The 13,472-nt window shown below is 32.2% G+C and overlaps 1 protein-coding gene across 3 annotated transcripts in view; it reads right to left on the reverse strand.

Moving 5' to 3' along the window:
* Positions 1 to 12,619, reverse strand: part of Tusp (WD40 superfamily protein Tusp) — a 30,902-nt gene extending 18,283 nt beyond the window's left edge. For all 3 annotated transcript variants that reach the window (XM_088034324.1, XM_088034323.1, XM_088034321.1), the window contains exon 1: positions 12,272 to 12,619. In XM_088034324.1, coding sequence (XP_087890450.1) covers positions 12,272 to 12,367 — 96 coding nt within the window. In that variant the 5' untranslated portion in view covers positions 12,368 to 12,619. The remainder of the gene's footprint in view (positions 1 to 12,271) is intronic.
* Between the last annotated feature and the right edge of the window lie 853 nt (positions 12,620 to 13,472).

Here is a 13,472-nt window from a genome sequence, read left to right on the forward strand (position 1 = left end):
AAATTTTATACCATTTTTAATTTTATTTAAAACTGATTTTTATTCAAATTACAAAAAAATATATCACAACTAAATTTGAATTGATCAGTAATACATATGTAGGTACGCCACAAAAAGTATCTTTTTCAAAGGAAGAAATGTGCTATTCGTCTCAGTAAATTAGGAGTTCATAAAACGATTATAGTTATGGTATTGTGAACCGAAGCAGGTAATATTTTGGAGTCCGCAAACTTCGAAACTTCTCTTGCGCCACCAGCGGTAAAACAGGCGAACTAACAGCTCAAATAACTTTACAAACAATCATTCATAATAAAAAAAGAACAGGTTTATAAGCAAAAAATTTAGGTGGATTCAACGTAGATATTTTTTTTCTATTTATTTACCCAAGATTGCACGCTTTTAGGTATTTCTTTCGAAGATATTATGCATTTTGTAAAATAATTAATATTTAAACTAATGTAAAAAATTACAATGATTTGTCAGGTTAGCGCCCTTTATATTGACATATCAAATATTCATACCAATTTTTGTGACATTCTATGAAGATTTAGAGTATAAATTATGAAAAAAAACAGTTAAAAACCTGTTTTTTTGCTTTAATTGCGATACAAAAAACTGAACCAAGTTATAACATAGCATCCTCCCTACAAAATGAAAAAATACACATTTTGATGTATAACATGTCCTTATTAGTTTAAAATTGATAGCCAAAAAATAAAAAAAAAGCAAAAAACACGTTTTTTTGCTCTTATATTGTTATAAAAAAGTGAATCAAGTTATAACATAGCATCCGCCCTACAAAATGAAAAAATACATAGTTTGATATACATATAAAAAGGATTTTTGTCACTTCCGAGCCACCTTAACGCCTGCACAAAATACACTTTAGAAAAAACAAATTTTAGAAAGGAAATTCTGATGACCACCCGTGATGTAACAATAAATTGTGTCTAATCTTAAATATCCATCAATGTTTCATTTTGAACTTTTCTGTCTATCGATGTCAATGTTTGGAGTCCTGCAATATACTGGAGCTTTATTATGTTCCAAGATTTCATAAACTTTTTTTATTTCCAACTTACAATTTCATAAAAGTCCCTAAATTCAATGCAGATAAGTTCTCAGAGTGAAGCCTATTGAGTTAGTGACACTGCTTTTGTTAGTTATTTTTACATAGTTGGCAGCAATGATGTTGCTATGCAACCAATATCACATGTGCTTGTTTTATACAGTGATGGAGAAAAATAGTGGGACAAAAATTGTAAAACCGGCCGAAGAGAATTCAAGGTTAGATTGAAAAGCAGTAAAGCAGGTTTTAGGTTTTAACTTTAAAGTAGGTACAATTTCAAAGAGAATTCGATTTATGCAGATTGCCAAGTCCACTTCGATTTACTAAAAAACTAAGGTTAGTAATTTGATTTTTATGAGTATTATAGAGAAATGCTAAGTTCTAAGCGAGTGAAATTATTATAGATCACGCATGGCTTTATCTACGACCACCCACGGCTAAAAAATGTTATAATTTGACAAGTGCACTATTTTTTTTGACAATGACATCATATAAGAAAAATTGCGACAAAATAACGTCAAATATTAAGTTTTAATAGTCAAAACTGTTGCTGTTGTTTTTTTTTTTTTTCAAAACCAACTGCAAATAAAACTTTAATGATTCACACGGTATTAAAAACTGAAGTAAATTATTTTAGTTTTTTTATGTTTGCAGTTTGACGATCAATTCTTTCTTTTTGGTTTTCGATTTTATTTTTTTTTTTTAAATTGCATACGTATCTCCAGAATGCCCTCCAAATGTATCAAAGTCTTTAGAATTCGCTTTAATTTTTTAAGACTTAATTTTCGGGAATTATCTAAACGTTAGTTATCCTGCAGAGAATTTTTATAGACGCCAAATTTTTAACACGGCTCTCTGATTGGTGGTTTAGCAAAGCGAGTTACACAGTGCTGATTTTTTAAACTCATCCAATTCCTGCAGAATGTGAAACAAGAACTGTTTCATTTGTCAAATTGTCACCAAATTGCAATAGAGTTTTTTTTGTTATTTTTAGTACATATTAGTACATATTAATATAACTTCATGTTTGTCATTATTATATTTATTATATTTCTTATTATTATTATATTATTTATTATTTTATTATTACTAATTAATCAAAATTGACATAACTACAGGTATCTAACTTATCCCCTTCTCATCAAATTGCTTCTACTTTAAAAATGTACTTAAATTAAACTTTAATCATCGCTCTGATGATGGTAGCCTTGATACCGAAACGAGCGTCCGCATTGTTTGACAACGTTTGGTGTGTGGAGAAAAATTTTTAGTGTTGTGAAGAACACCTAGTATCGATCCAAGAAAATCCTTTAAAATTGATTTTTATAACTTTTGGGACGCGACCAATTATGTTCATTATTATCAATAAAAATTCGTGTCTCTGTAAACTTCTAATAATGTCATAAAAATACTAGTTTTTATCTGAAGATCTGCTAGTTCTTAAATACGATGTATTTAGATTCGTTGCGGGTATTTCTCAAATTGTTTAGATTTCTTTGGTTTTTTTTATTGAATTTTTGAGCTGTTTAGATTATTTGCAATTTTTGGATTTCATTGAGTTTTCGAATGCTTTCCGTACTTTTGAAGCTTTTTGAATTTTCACATTAGATGCTTCAAATTTATCAAATTCCGTTCTTGGATTTTTAAGTTCCGTTCAATCTCGTGAATGATGTTTTTAAAATCGTTTAAAATTTCAAATAATTTTTTAGAAAAATTTTGAGGATGTTTTTTTCAAGTCTTGTGCAACTTTTCGATCTTTTTGGTATTTTGCCTTTATAATAGCTTTCTTTAAGTTTCCTAAAGTGTTTAGTTAAGCATATCTTTTGATTGTTATGATATTATAAATTTTATATGAAAAAACGGGAAAGGAAAATTATTAATAATTTTGAACTGACAAACATGAAATAAAACTGCGAACATTTCGAGAACTTGACAACAGAACAATTAAAAAATCAGAAAAAGAATCAAACGATCTCTGTATCTCAGTATTTTCAGAACTAAAAAAAAATGAGAATTGTGAAAGCGACTGGTTGGCTTAACTATTTCCTAAAAGTTTCCTTTCTTATGATTATTTGAACCTCTGGAATTTGGGGGATTTCATAAAAAAAAGTCTTTTCAATTTTTTTAATTTTGGCTTCAATTAAACTTGTTTACGAAAAGAAACCCTAGTTTATTCTTACGTTCGGAATTTTTCATCTCCTAAATGTCCAATTTTCCAGCGAGAAATTAAACAAGACTTATAAAATAATATTAACAGTATTATTATTATTAAAAAACTTTTCTCTGAAACATTTCTTTTTCAGGTTGCCGCAGAAAATTGACAATAAACAACTTTGAAAGAGTAATAATAAGTATCACGACAGAGGGTACAATACTTTTTTAGTATTTGCTATCAAAAATAGCTATTTTACTTTGCTATAACAACTAATAAAGCATAGTGATTCAACTTTATACGATCTAATATGTACGAGTACGTACACCAATATGAATAAATTATTAGGTTTGTAAGTATGTACAATTTAAATTAATAATAATTGTCTTCGCGTTTTTAGTTTTTTTTTTCAGAATTCAACATTTTATTCAAAAAAAAGGCATTTTATTTTATTATTATTTTTATTATTTATTTAATTTTATATTATTATTATTTTTTGCAATTAATTATACTAAAGTAAGAAGTTTAAATGTATTTTGGGAGTTTTAACTAAAAAATGTTGTTTTTAAAAAATACTTGAAACCAAAATAGCTATAGCAGATTAGATGGAAGCATATTTTTTATTAATGTTAGGTAACATACCGAGTGTTTAAATATGCAAAAAGTCATTAAATAGAGAGCCGATTCTAAAAATAGAATATTATACAATAACGAATGCCACGGTGTGTAAGGGCAAAGTCAAGTCGTAAAAAATGAACAATTTTATCAAAAACGTTTCCCCTAACTTTATTATCTATTTACATTACTTCCACCGTTCCGTTTTCTGTTCATCGAATTAGAAAAATCTGTGGAAACAGAATCGAATTAAGACAGAAGTTTTACAGGCATTTTACACTAAATACCGTTTGAAGTTCACTTTAAATTTGAAGTTGTGGATCCAATTTAGTTGGTTTATCACTTTCAATTGTGCATAGTATAGGTGACAGCGGCGCAAGTGATTTTATTGATTTTTTATTTATTTTCTCCAAAAGAAAAGAACCCCAATATATTTTTAGAAAGCCCTTTCAATTCTCTATGTGAGTACGTTGACATATGGGGAGCTTTTATAGAGAGGTTGTAGTGATTTTTCTAGCTGTTTCTGGATTTCCAAAGAATCTGATTAAATTACACGTCCAGCACTTTCTTTATAGCGGGTGTTCATTTTACGTTGAGGTGAAACTTTGTTTAACGTCATGTTTTTGAAAATATTATTATTTATTAGACTGTTTTAAAAGCTTTAGTTGAATTCAAATGCGTGTTGGAATTTTAGAATTTAAAATTTTGACTCGTTTTCCAGCTGTTAACAAAAAATATGAAGGAAAGAAACTTACGTCAGTTTTCGAATTATTATTTCGAACTAAATGAGTAGTACATTTGAGGCCGGTTTACACAATAATTTAATTGAAATTAAGTTAATCTCGCACCAGATTTGACAATTGCTGACATTTGATTGGCGGAAATGTGATCACATCTCACTTTAACATGATGTTAAGTATTTAATCAAAATTAAAAATTTAATTTAGCTTTTGTAAGCCGGCCCTAGGTATATTATTAAGAGTAGAAATTAAGCGACAAATTCAGCCAAGACGTTTTCTGTTTTTTCTTCAAACATTTTCAATTTGAATTTGGGGCGGCGGTTATGTGGTCCTTATTTAATAAATTCTATTTGAAATACTCTTTGAAAGAGCATTTTTCACTTTTATCAATATTTATACTTAAATTAACACGACACTGATAACTTTAACCACTTTTATTGACATTTAGGTTTGAATTAAAACGACTCTTCATCTTATTGACGGATGAAAATCCCAAATGACGTTAAATAGCTGGCAAATAGGCGGTAACATTATGTTATTAGTAATGTAGGGTCCGGCAACACTTGTGTCCACCCCCAAAATCATCTTTAATTTTAAAGATAAAATTTTGAAAAATTGCATACGCTCACAGTTGACAAAGCTCTAGAAGCTGACGCAAAAAATTGTTTTTTATCACTGGTAGTTTTGGCGTCGCGACGCCTTCAAAATGTTATTTTTAGTTAATTGTGAGAGTTTGTGATATCAACTCCTAATTATTTTTTTTCAATATAAATGTGTTAAAAATATCTCAATTGTCATTTTAGATTCAATGCAAATTGTCTTCAAAATTTGAGAAAAAAATGCTGTTTTATCAAGTTAGTTTCCAATTTCATTACGTCAAAATTGGGAACTACGTTTACACCCATCTGTCAACATCTTGTGTCACAAATGACATCTATCCTTTGGTTAGCTTTAGATTTTAACAAAAGTCTTACTTGGTGAAATTGTCAATTTGTCGATGTTAATTTACGATTTCTGGTGTCCATATAGTGCAACATACCCGTGTTAATCAAAATTAACCTTTATAAGAGAGAATGAAGTGACTTGTGAAATTTTGGTGTAAACGTAGTTTGCCGCTGCGCTGTCATAATTTTGAAAACTAACTTGATAAAACAACGTTTTTTTCGCAAATTTTAAACACAGTTTGCATTAGATTTGAAATAAAAACTCAGATATTTGAATCACAGTTATGTTGAAAAAAATTGAATTCGCGAATATTTCCGCAAAAACTAAAAAATCGCTAAAAATTATACTTTTTAGGCGTCGTGACCCCAACCAAACCGTGATAAAAAAAACAAGTTTTTGCGTCAGCTTCTAGAGCTTTGTCAACTATAAGCGTAGGCAAATTTTCAAAATTGTAACTTTAAAATTAAAGACGATTTTGGGGGTGGACACAAGTGTTGCCGGACCCTATATATCTAAAGTTGTTGCATTCTTGGCTCCGTTTTTGTAGATTTGTTTTATAATAATCTTTTCTTTTTATTTGAATAATAGTCCAATTGTCGAATGTACATATTTACCTTGCAAAAGACAGAGTGGAAGATTCTTTTATGTGACTCATTGATACAGATGAAAAGATTGGAATAACGAGTTTGTCCAAAAGAAAAGTATATTAAACGAATTTTCTGGAGCTTAAAAACTAAGAAATTGTCTTGTATTTTTTTAGTTTTTTGAAATAAGTATTTCATTTCCTAGCTAACAATTTTGTCTAATTTTTATTTGAACGTGCGCAAATTTTCATACAAAAGTCAACCTTCTTCTTCTTCTATTGCCTAACAATAATTCTTTAGTTACTTTTTATTCACAAAAGCTGTGCAATAAACGTTTTTTTTTCAAACGTCATAAAAGTAACACATTATCTAGCTTAATTGTCAGTAAGATTGTAAGTTTCACTTATATGCTTAAGCATAACACAGCACTTTATATGCTTGAGCTCCCCTGTAACCATAGAAATGTTTCCATTGCACTCTGATTCTGCATAAATTTAATTTTTTTTAAACTAAAATAGAGCAATTTTCTATCGTTTGCAAAAAAGTCGTATATGTCATTCAGAACAAAAATGGCTTTTTGTGCTTCGCCTGTTAATGTCTGCCTCACTACGTTTGGCAGACACACGAACAAGCTCAGCACACAAAGCTTCATTTTTACTCATAATGACATAATTATACTATTGTGCTTTGGCTTCTGGGATTGGTTATTTTAAGTAATTTTTCAATTTTAATGCACATCAGGACAAAACAAATTGCATTTTAGGCGTTCTGTATAATTTAACTTCAAATTGATAACATTTCTTAAAAAATCTTAAAATTGGCATTCCTTTTTGCACAAATTTACTCTAAATTGGTGTTATCTTCAAAGATTAAACTTTCCTCTTCCCTTTCACATCTGTAGATAAATTGAAAATAGTAACATTTTTCTCCCTTTTTTCACCCCTCTAGAATCGAACTCAAATACCCGTATCGCGCGACGTTTCGGCTTCAGGGAGTTGAAGCTTCATTAAGGATTAAAGATGATGTCAAACAATATTAGCGAGAGTGTGGGGGTGAAAAGTCACCATCAATACATTTTCACCCCGTCAGTGGATCGTTTGACGCCCTCAATTCCAACTTTAAAGGATTCTGGCATAAATCCGGAATTAAACAAGCGAACTGACGTTGTTTTGTAGTTAGTTTCAAACTACAAGCAGCCCCCAATTTTTCTTAGTATTTCATTTTGAAATCCACAATTAATTCCAATCAATTAACCCCATTTCGCCCGACTTCTTCCCCGGAAACAACCTCATTCGCCCAAGGGCGAAACACAGAAACAAATTCTCGACTAACCCGAAGCAATTATCAGACAAGAAAAGATGTTTCGACCCCCTATTTCCGCAACCACCCTCGATAAATTGATGGTTTATTTTTATCTAACCACGATAAGACCCTTAATCAAACCCTGCTTGCAATCGAAATGGACAAATGCAGGTACCTATTTAGGGGTGAAATTACGTTTTGCGGAACTTGGAAAAGTAAACACGTTACGTTATGCAGCGACAGAGGGTGGAAAATCGATTACCGGAGAGAATGCAGCCCTGTATTAATTAGGGGGTGTATTTAAAGTTTTGTTAGCTTTATGAAAGGCGATGCTGCGTGGGTGCAGACACGTGTTGTTACCTTTTAGAAATTCGAAACATTGTTAGCAAGATTACAAGTTAAAAGCTTAATAATTCAAGAATTTATTTATGTATGAAGACATCCTGAAATTGGAACACTCGCCGGGAATTCAATACAACATGTAAGGGTAACATAGAAAAATTGCGCGTCGCATTTTATTTCCTGATCAAAAATGAATTTTTAAAGGATGCTGAAAATAGATTAGTGACCCAATTTTCACGCTTGATTAATTGGAAACGTTACCTTGGATGATTTGAAAGTACAGTTATTCGAAGGTTGGAGCTTTTAGACATCAAAGAGTGGAAAAACTCTTCATTAAATTAAATGGAAACGGTTTTGTTTAAACTTTTATGTAAGGATAAGAATGCTTCAGACGGCTACAAAATTTCTATTAAATTGAAATTATACGGGGAATAATCTAGCGGTAATTATTTTTATTAGTTTTTCTTGCAAGAGTTTTTATTTTTCATTCAAATAGGAATTTGAACTTTATTTTGCTCTTCCGATTCTTCAAATTAAGTTTGGTTAATGGCGGCTTGTGCTCAAAAGAATTCTTATTATTCTTATCTTTATAACAGGGGTTGGTAAAAATTGTAAAAATATAAAATTTTAAATTTCCCGCTCGAAATTTCTAAGATTGTGTGACGACAAGAGAATTCACTTTTCGAAACATTAAACACCCATATGTTGGGATTTTGAGGCCAGATTTGAAATTTGCGCAAAATTCTGCGTAAAATGAGCCCAAATAACGCAAGTTAACGACCGCAGAAGTTTGAATTTTTTTTTCAAAGAAAATTTTCGACTTTTGGAAAATCTAAAAACGAATTCTCAGCTAAAAAATCGCGAGAAAAACGATGGCGAAAACCGTTTCTTTCCATCTGTCGCAGTTTTTGAAATATTGAGCACCGATACTTTCGAACCAGCCAAAATTTGTCTCTCTAGCGACTATCCACAAATAAGCTATACCTCAATTATTTGTTGACGTACGTTAAAAATTCGCTTGGTTTTGAATTCAGCGTAAAGTTCTGCGTTAAATGAGCACAAATAACTTGAGTTTGTTTCACAAATAAACGAGACATTGACCAAAATTTACTTTCACGGTTTTTTTTTGGGTGATTTTTTTTTCAAGGCGAAAGCGACGTTTAATACCTTTTAGTTTTACATCAATCGAAAGAGCAGCTTAAAAATCTATCAACTGACTATATCTCAGATCGATAATTTACGTGTGGTAACCAAAAAACAAAGAATTTAAAAATTTTCATCGACGAAGTCGGAAATTATTTTCGCGAAAAAATCAACCACTGAATTTTGGGAATTTGAGAACGAATTCTAAAAGAGAAAAGCACGAGAATAACGATGGCGTAAACCATTTCTCTTAATCTGTATAGTAGTTTCAAAGATATCAAACATTAAAAATTTGTAAAATAAAAATCAATTATCCGAAACTTTAAAGGATCATAACTTAGTTATTTGTTGTCGTACATGGATTTTAAGCCCAGATTTGGAACTTGCGTGAAATTAGCCTCAATAATGAAAGCTTGCTCCGAAAATAAGCGATATTTTAAACTTATTTTAAAATTTGAAATTTCACGTTGTTGATTCGATTTTTTGAGAAATGCCGCAATAACATTGAATCCTAAAAATAGCTCTCAAATTAAGAACCTCTTAAAGTATAATCCACATTTCATCCAACTTTATTTGGAGTTATGAGGAGCAGAAAAAATTCAAATTCAAATTCCCCTGTTGTTTCCCTATGTTCAGCAATTCAGGGAACACCCAGTACATTAGTCTACAAACACTAGTCAACAAATTCTGGAGGAAATTTCTACTGAACCAGTGAAAAGATATTCTGATTCTATTACATTATTAATTGTTGACACTTCCTGTATTTTCTACTATACAAGGTGTCCCAGAACTCGTGACCCAGAGAAGACAGGCACATCCAAACAGCCGTACGAAACCAAAATTTGAAAACAAAAAATCTTTAGGGCAAAAGAAAATCGAATTAAGACGAAAATACGGGAGCCAATCACGATCGCTGAACCGACGATGGCCAGAGGTATTGCGATGGGTTTCTTATGATTATTAAGACACCCAAAATAGAGAGTACTGTTGCTGACATTACGGTCCTGTTGCCTAGGAAATTGAAATAGCCTTTTATTTCTCCGCCATTCTACCCATGCAAAAGCTTTCGGGATTGGCAGTTTTTCGTCCTAAGCTAAAGTCCGTTTTTTTATTAAAAAACCACCAACACCGCACTCTCCCACCACTTTACAACCGGCAACGTCGTCGATGGTGACTTTTTGGTTATAAAATCAAATAGGTTAGTTGCCTAATTGACAATTTAGTTACACAAAACGGCCTTTCAGGCCGTGCCGAGTCTTTTCACTATTAAATCATTTGATTTGCAATCCAACAGGCTGTAAAAGAAACGTTTTTAACGGAAACACTGCCTAATTTTCAGAAATGTCAAAAATTTGACAACTATTTTCTCACCAAAAATTACCCTAGGCAACGTTGCCGGTTGTAATGCAGGGGAAAATTGCGGTGTTGGTGGTTTTAAAAAAAAACGGACTTTATTAAGCTTAGACTAATTTGGTTTTTGAATTCGCAGCCTGTATTGATGTCGGCATCTTCTCTTGCCCTCTGGGTCATGAGTTCTGGGACACCTGTAAATATAAGTAATTGGCAAAAAATGGATTTCTCTATAAAATCTAAAACTTATTCTTCCTCCAGAGAGTTATTTGTCGTGTAGTCGCCAATTTTAAAATGCGGCTCTGTGATTGGTTGTTCAGCAGAGCGAGTTATACATACTAATTTTTACGGGGTAAGAATTAAAAAAAACAGGTAGGCAATGATTGACAACTGACGTTTAAACCCATTTAAGATTATGTGTAATCTGCACAAGAAATGTCATAAAAATAGAACGACAATGACATGCCATTCTACTCGTCGATGTCAATTTTCAAATGTTTTTTGAGTGGTACCAAAGTCAAGATTTTTCAACTGACATTTGTAGATAATCTCAGTCATAGAGCAAAGTAAGTTTTGAGAAGAAAACTGTTCTAGTTGTGGTTTGAAACCTGAAAATAAAAATTTGGGCACAAAACCGTAACTGAAAGCCAGAGCCACCCTTGATGCTAGAAACATTTATAAACACTTTGTATAAAGGCAATTTTTCCTGTACTGGTATTGGTCGTTTATCAGAACGAGTTACACAATGCTGACTTGTTCAATATCCTGTAATTTCTGCGGAATGTCAAACAAAACCTGTCACATTTGTCAAATTGTTCCCAAATTGTAAGATCATCAACAATAAACTTATTTTTTATTTTCAGTAAAGATAGCAGATATTTCATTGCAACTTTATGTTTATTATCATTATATTTTGCGATTACTAGAAAACTCAGTTGCTTGTCGGGTCATCTATTAATTAAAATTGACATGTATGCGTTACGGTTATCAAACTCATCTCTTTCAAATCGAGCTAACTTGAAATATTCCTTCTTTTACAATTGGTAAATTCTCTGCAAGAAAAATGACGTATACAGAATTATGAAATAGCTATTTATGTAACAAGAGGCGGAAGTCATTGTTATCCCACGAGACGAAGCCAAAACCGTCGTGGGATAAGAAGAAACGCTGCCTCTCGTTTTATACAAGATATTTGATTATACATGAATTTTCCGTAAAATTATTCATTTTAATCCATTTTTTTTGAAATGCAATGAATAGTTGAAAAACTGTCCCCTTCTACAAGCGGTTAGAAAACTGCTGCAAAATGTTTTTTTTTTACTTTTAGAAAATCGAATTCTAAGCTTCCACAAAAATAAAAAACAACTAGTCAACATTCAACTCCAAAGCCAACTGATGCTGAAATTGAGGTCATGTTTTATTTACTCTTGTCACAGTAAATAATCAATCACTCCCTAAAAGTCCATTTTTATCCATAAAAGGGTTCAAAAAGAAACCACGGATTAAATGAAACCGCAGCGTCAAAATAACAACAACGTCAATGTGATATTAAATTCATAGAATTACCGACGTTCTTCCACCGAGCGTAAAAATTTCATTATACTGAAAGTATCAACTGAGGGAAAAAGGTATTTTTATTCCGAGGAAGTTCGATAAATGCACTTTAAGTAAATGATTTTTCCGAGGTTGTTTATTTATAAGTTTCCATTAATAATTTTACTGTACGATCGAACAAAGGCGGTATTTGGTAGGCTTTGGAATTTAAAATGAGTTGGTAATCCTGACGTTTGACAGATTTAGGTTAAGCTTGAATGTGTCTAAAATGACAGACATGACTGTCAACCCACTTCATACTTTTAATAATAAGAATAACAATAATTGAGGGCTAATTGTTTCACATATTTGTCATCTTTTAAGAAGAAAAAAAAATGGAAAAGACGAACACAAATCAACACTAATTGAAAAAATCCAAAAGTGGATCATTAGAACACGCCCCCTCACTTAACCCCAAACTCCCAAAAATTCTTACCTCTGGCAGCTCATCCGGCACTTTTCCCATCCAAGTGAGTGAAAGAATGGAGCAATCACTTTTGGCATTAACCGTCCTTTCAAAGTGCAGGTGCATGTTCAACCCCTGTTACCCCAACTGGATCCACTCACATGTTTCCCCAAACGAAAAGAAAACTAAAAACTAAAAATCCTCCCTCCCGTGTTTCTCCACCTCCTCACAAACTGCCGTGTTTATGTCCGATTTGCCGATGTAACTCACCGTCTATCGATTTCAGCGTCAATAAACATATGAGTGCAGTCCGTCCACTGAACGTCTACACCTCGACATCTCAAGACTTATATTGATTTGGATTTTCGGGGTAAAATCGCAGGAATAAGCTGCGAGCTTTCAGCGGTGGCGCATTTTACACGAAAACGGGGCGCGTGCGCGAAGTCGCGCTCTCACCATTCGGAGTTTCATCAAAAGGTTATTAAAAACTATTTTCGTGGGAAAATTACTGTTATTAAAGAAAAGAAGTTTTCTTAGTGGGGGTGGTGACGAGGGGGTAAAAGCGGCCATTGTTGTTTCACTGAGTTTTCTAGTTTATCGAAGCGAAATTCGACACCTCGAATAAAATACCTAACATATCACTGAGCTTTTTCGCTTCGTCTACAAATAATCGCCCCCCAAATGCGTATATGATAGCATTAAAGACACTGAGGGACTTCAAAGTGAAGGTCGGTGAATAATAAATGGCGAACTGAGATTATGTAGAATGGAAGAAATCACAGTGAAGAAGCTCAAGGGAGTAATGTTGCCCTTAAAAAAATGTGGATAATCTTTCAGATTGTAATTGAATTACACTTTATATGGTTGGTATGCGTGGTGAATGTCTGAAAACTCACATGTCATCGAACTATCCAATTAAAAATAAACAGAGGGATTTCACCCTTGGTTGTGAATATTTCAGGGGTTTGCAGGCTAAATTTGCTTTGATGTGAGAAATAATAAACGTATATTAACTGTCTGCACATGTGGAAGCAATTACAGGCCGTTTATGGTGGATTTTTGATAGTTCTCTAGAGGTGGGATTTTGGATATGGGGTGGGTAGAAAGCCCTTTATTTTTATACAAATTGGTGGCACTTTCACCTTTATTTTTAGATTTTGCATTCTCCATATTTAAAAATTTTTGCGATTTCAGAATCTAGAATTGGTTGCAAATTGAAATCCTTCAAAAT

Source organism: Gnatocerus cornutus, chromosome 4 (assembly GCF_029298725.1).
Source record: "Gnatocerus cornutus isolate USDA-ARS CGAHR chromosome 4, icGnaCorn1.1, whole genome shotgun sequence".
NCBI lineage: Eukaryota > Metazoa > Arthropoda > Insecta > Coleoptera > Tenebrionidae > Gnatocerus > Gnatocerus cornutus.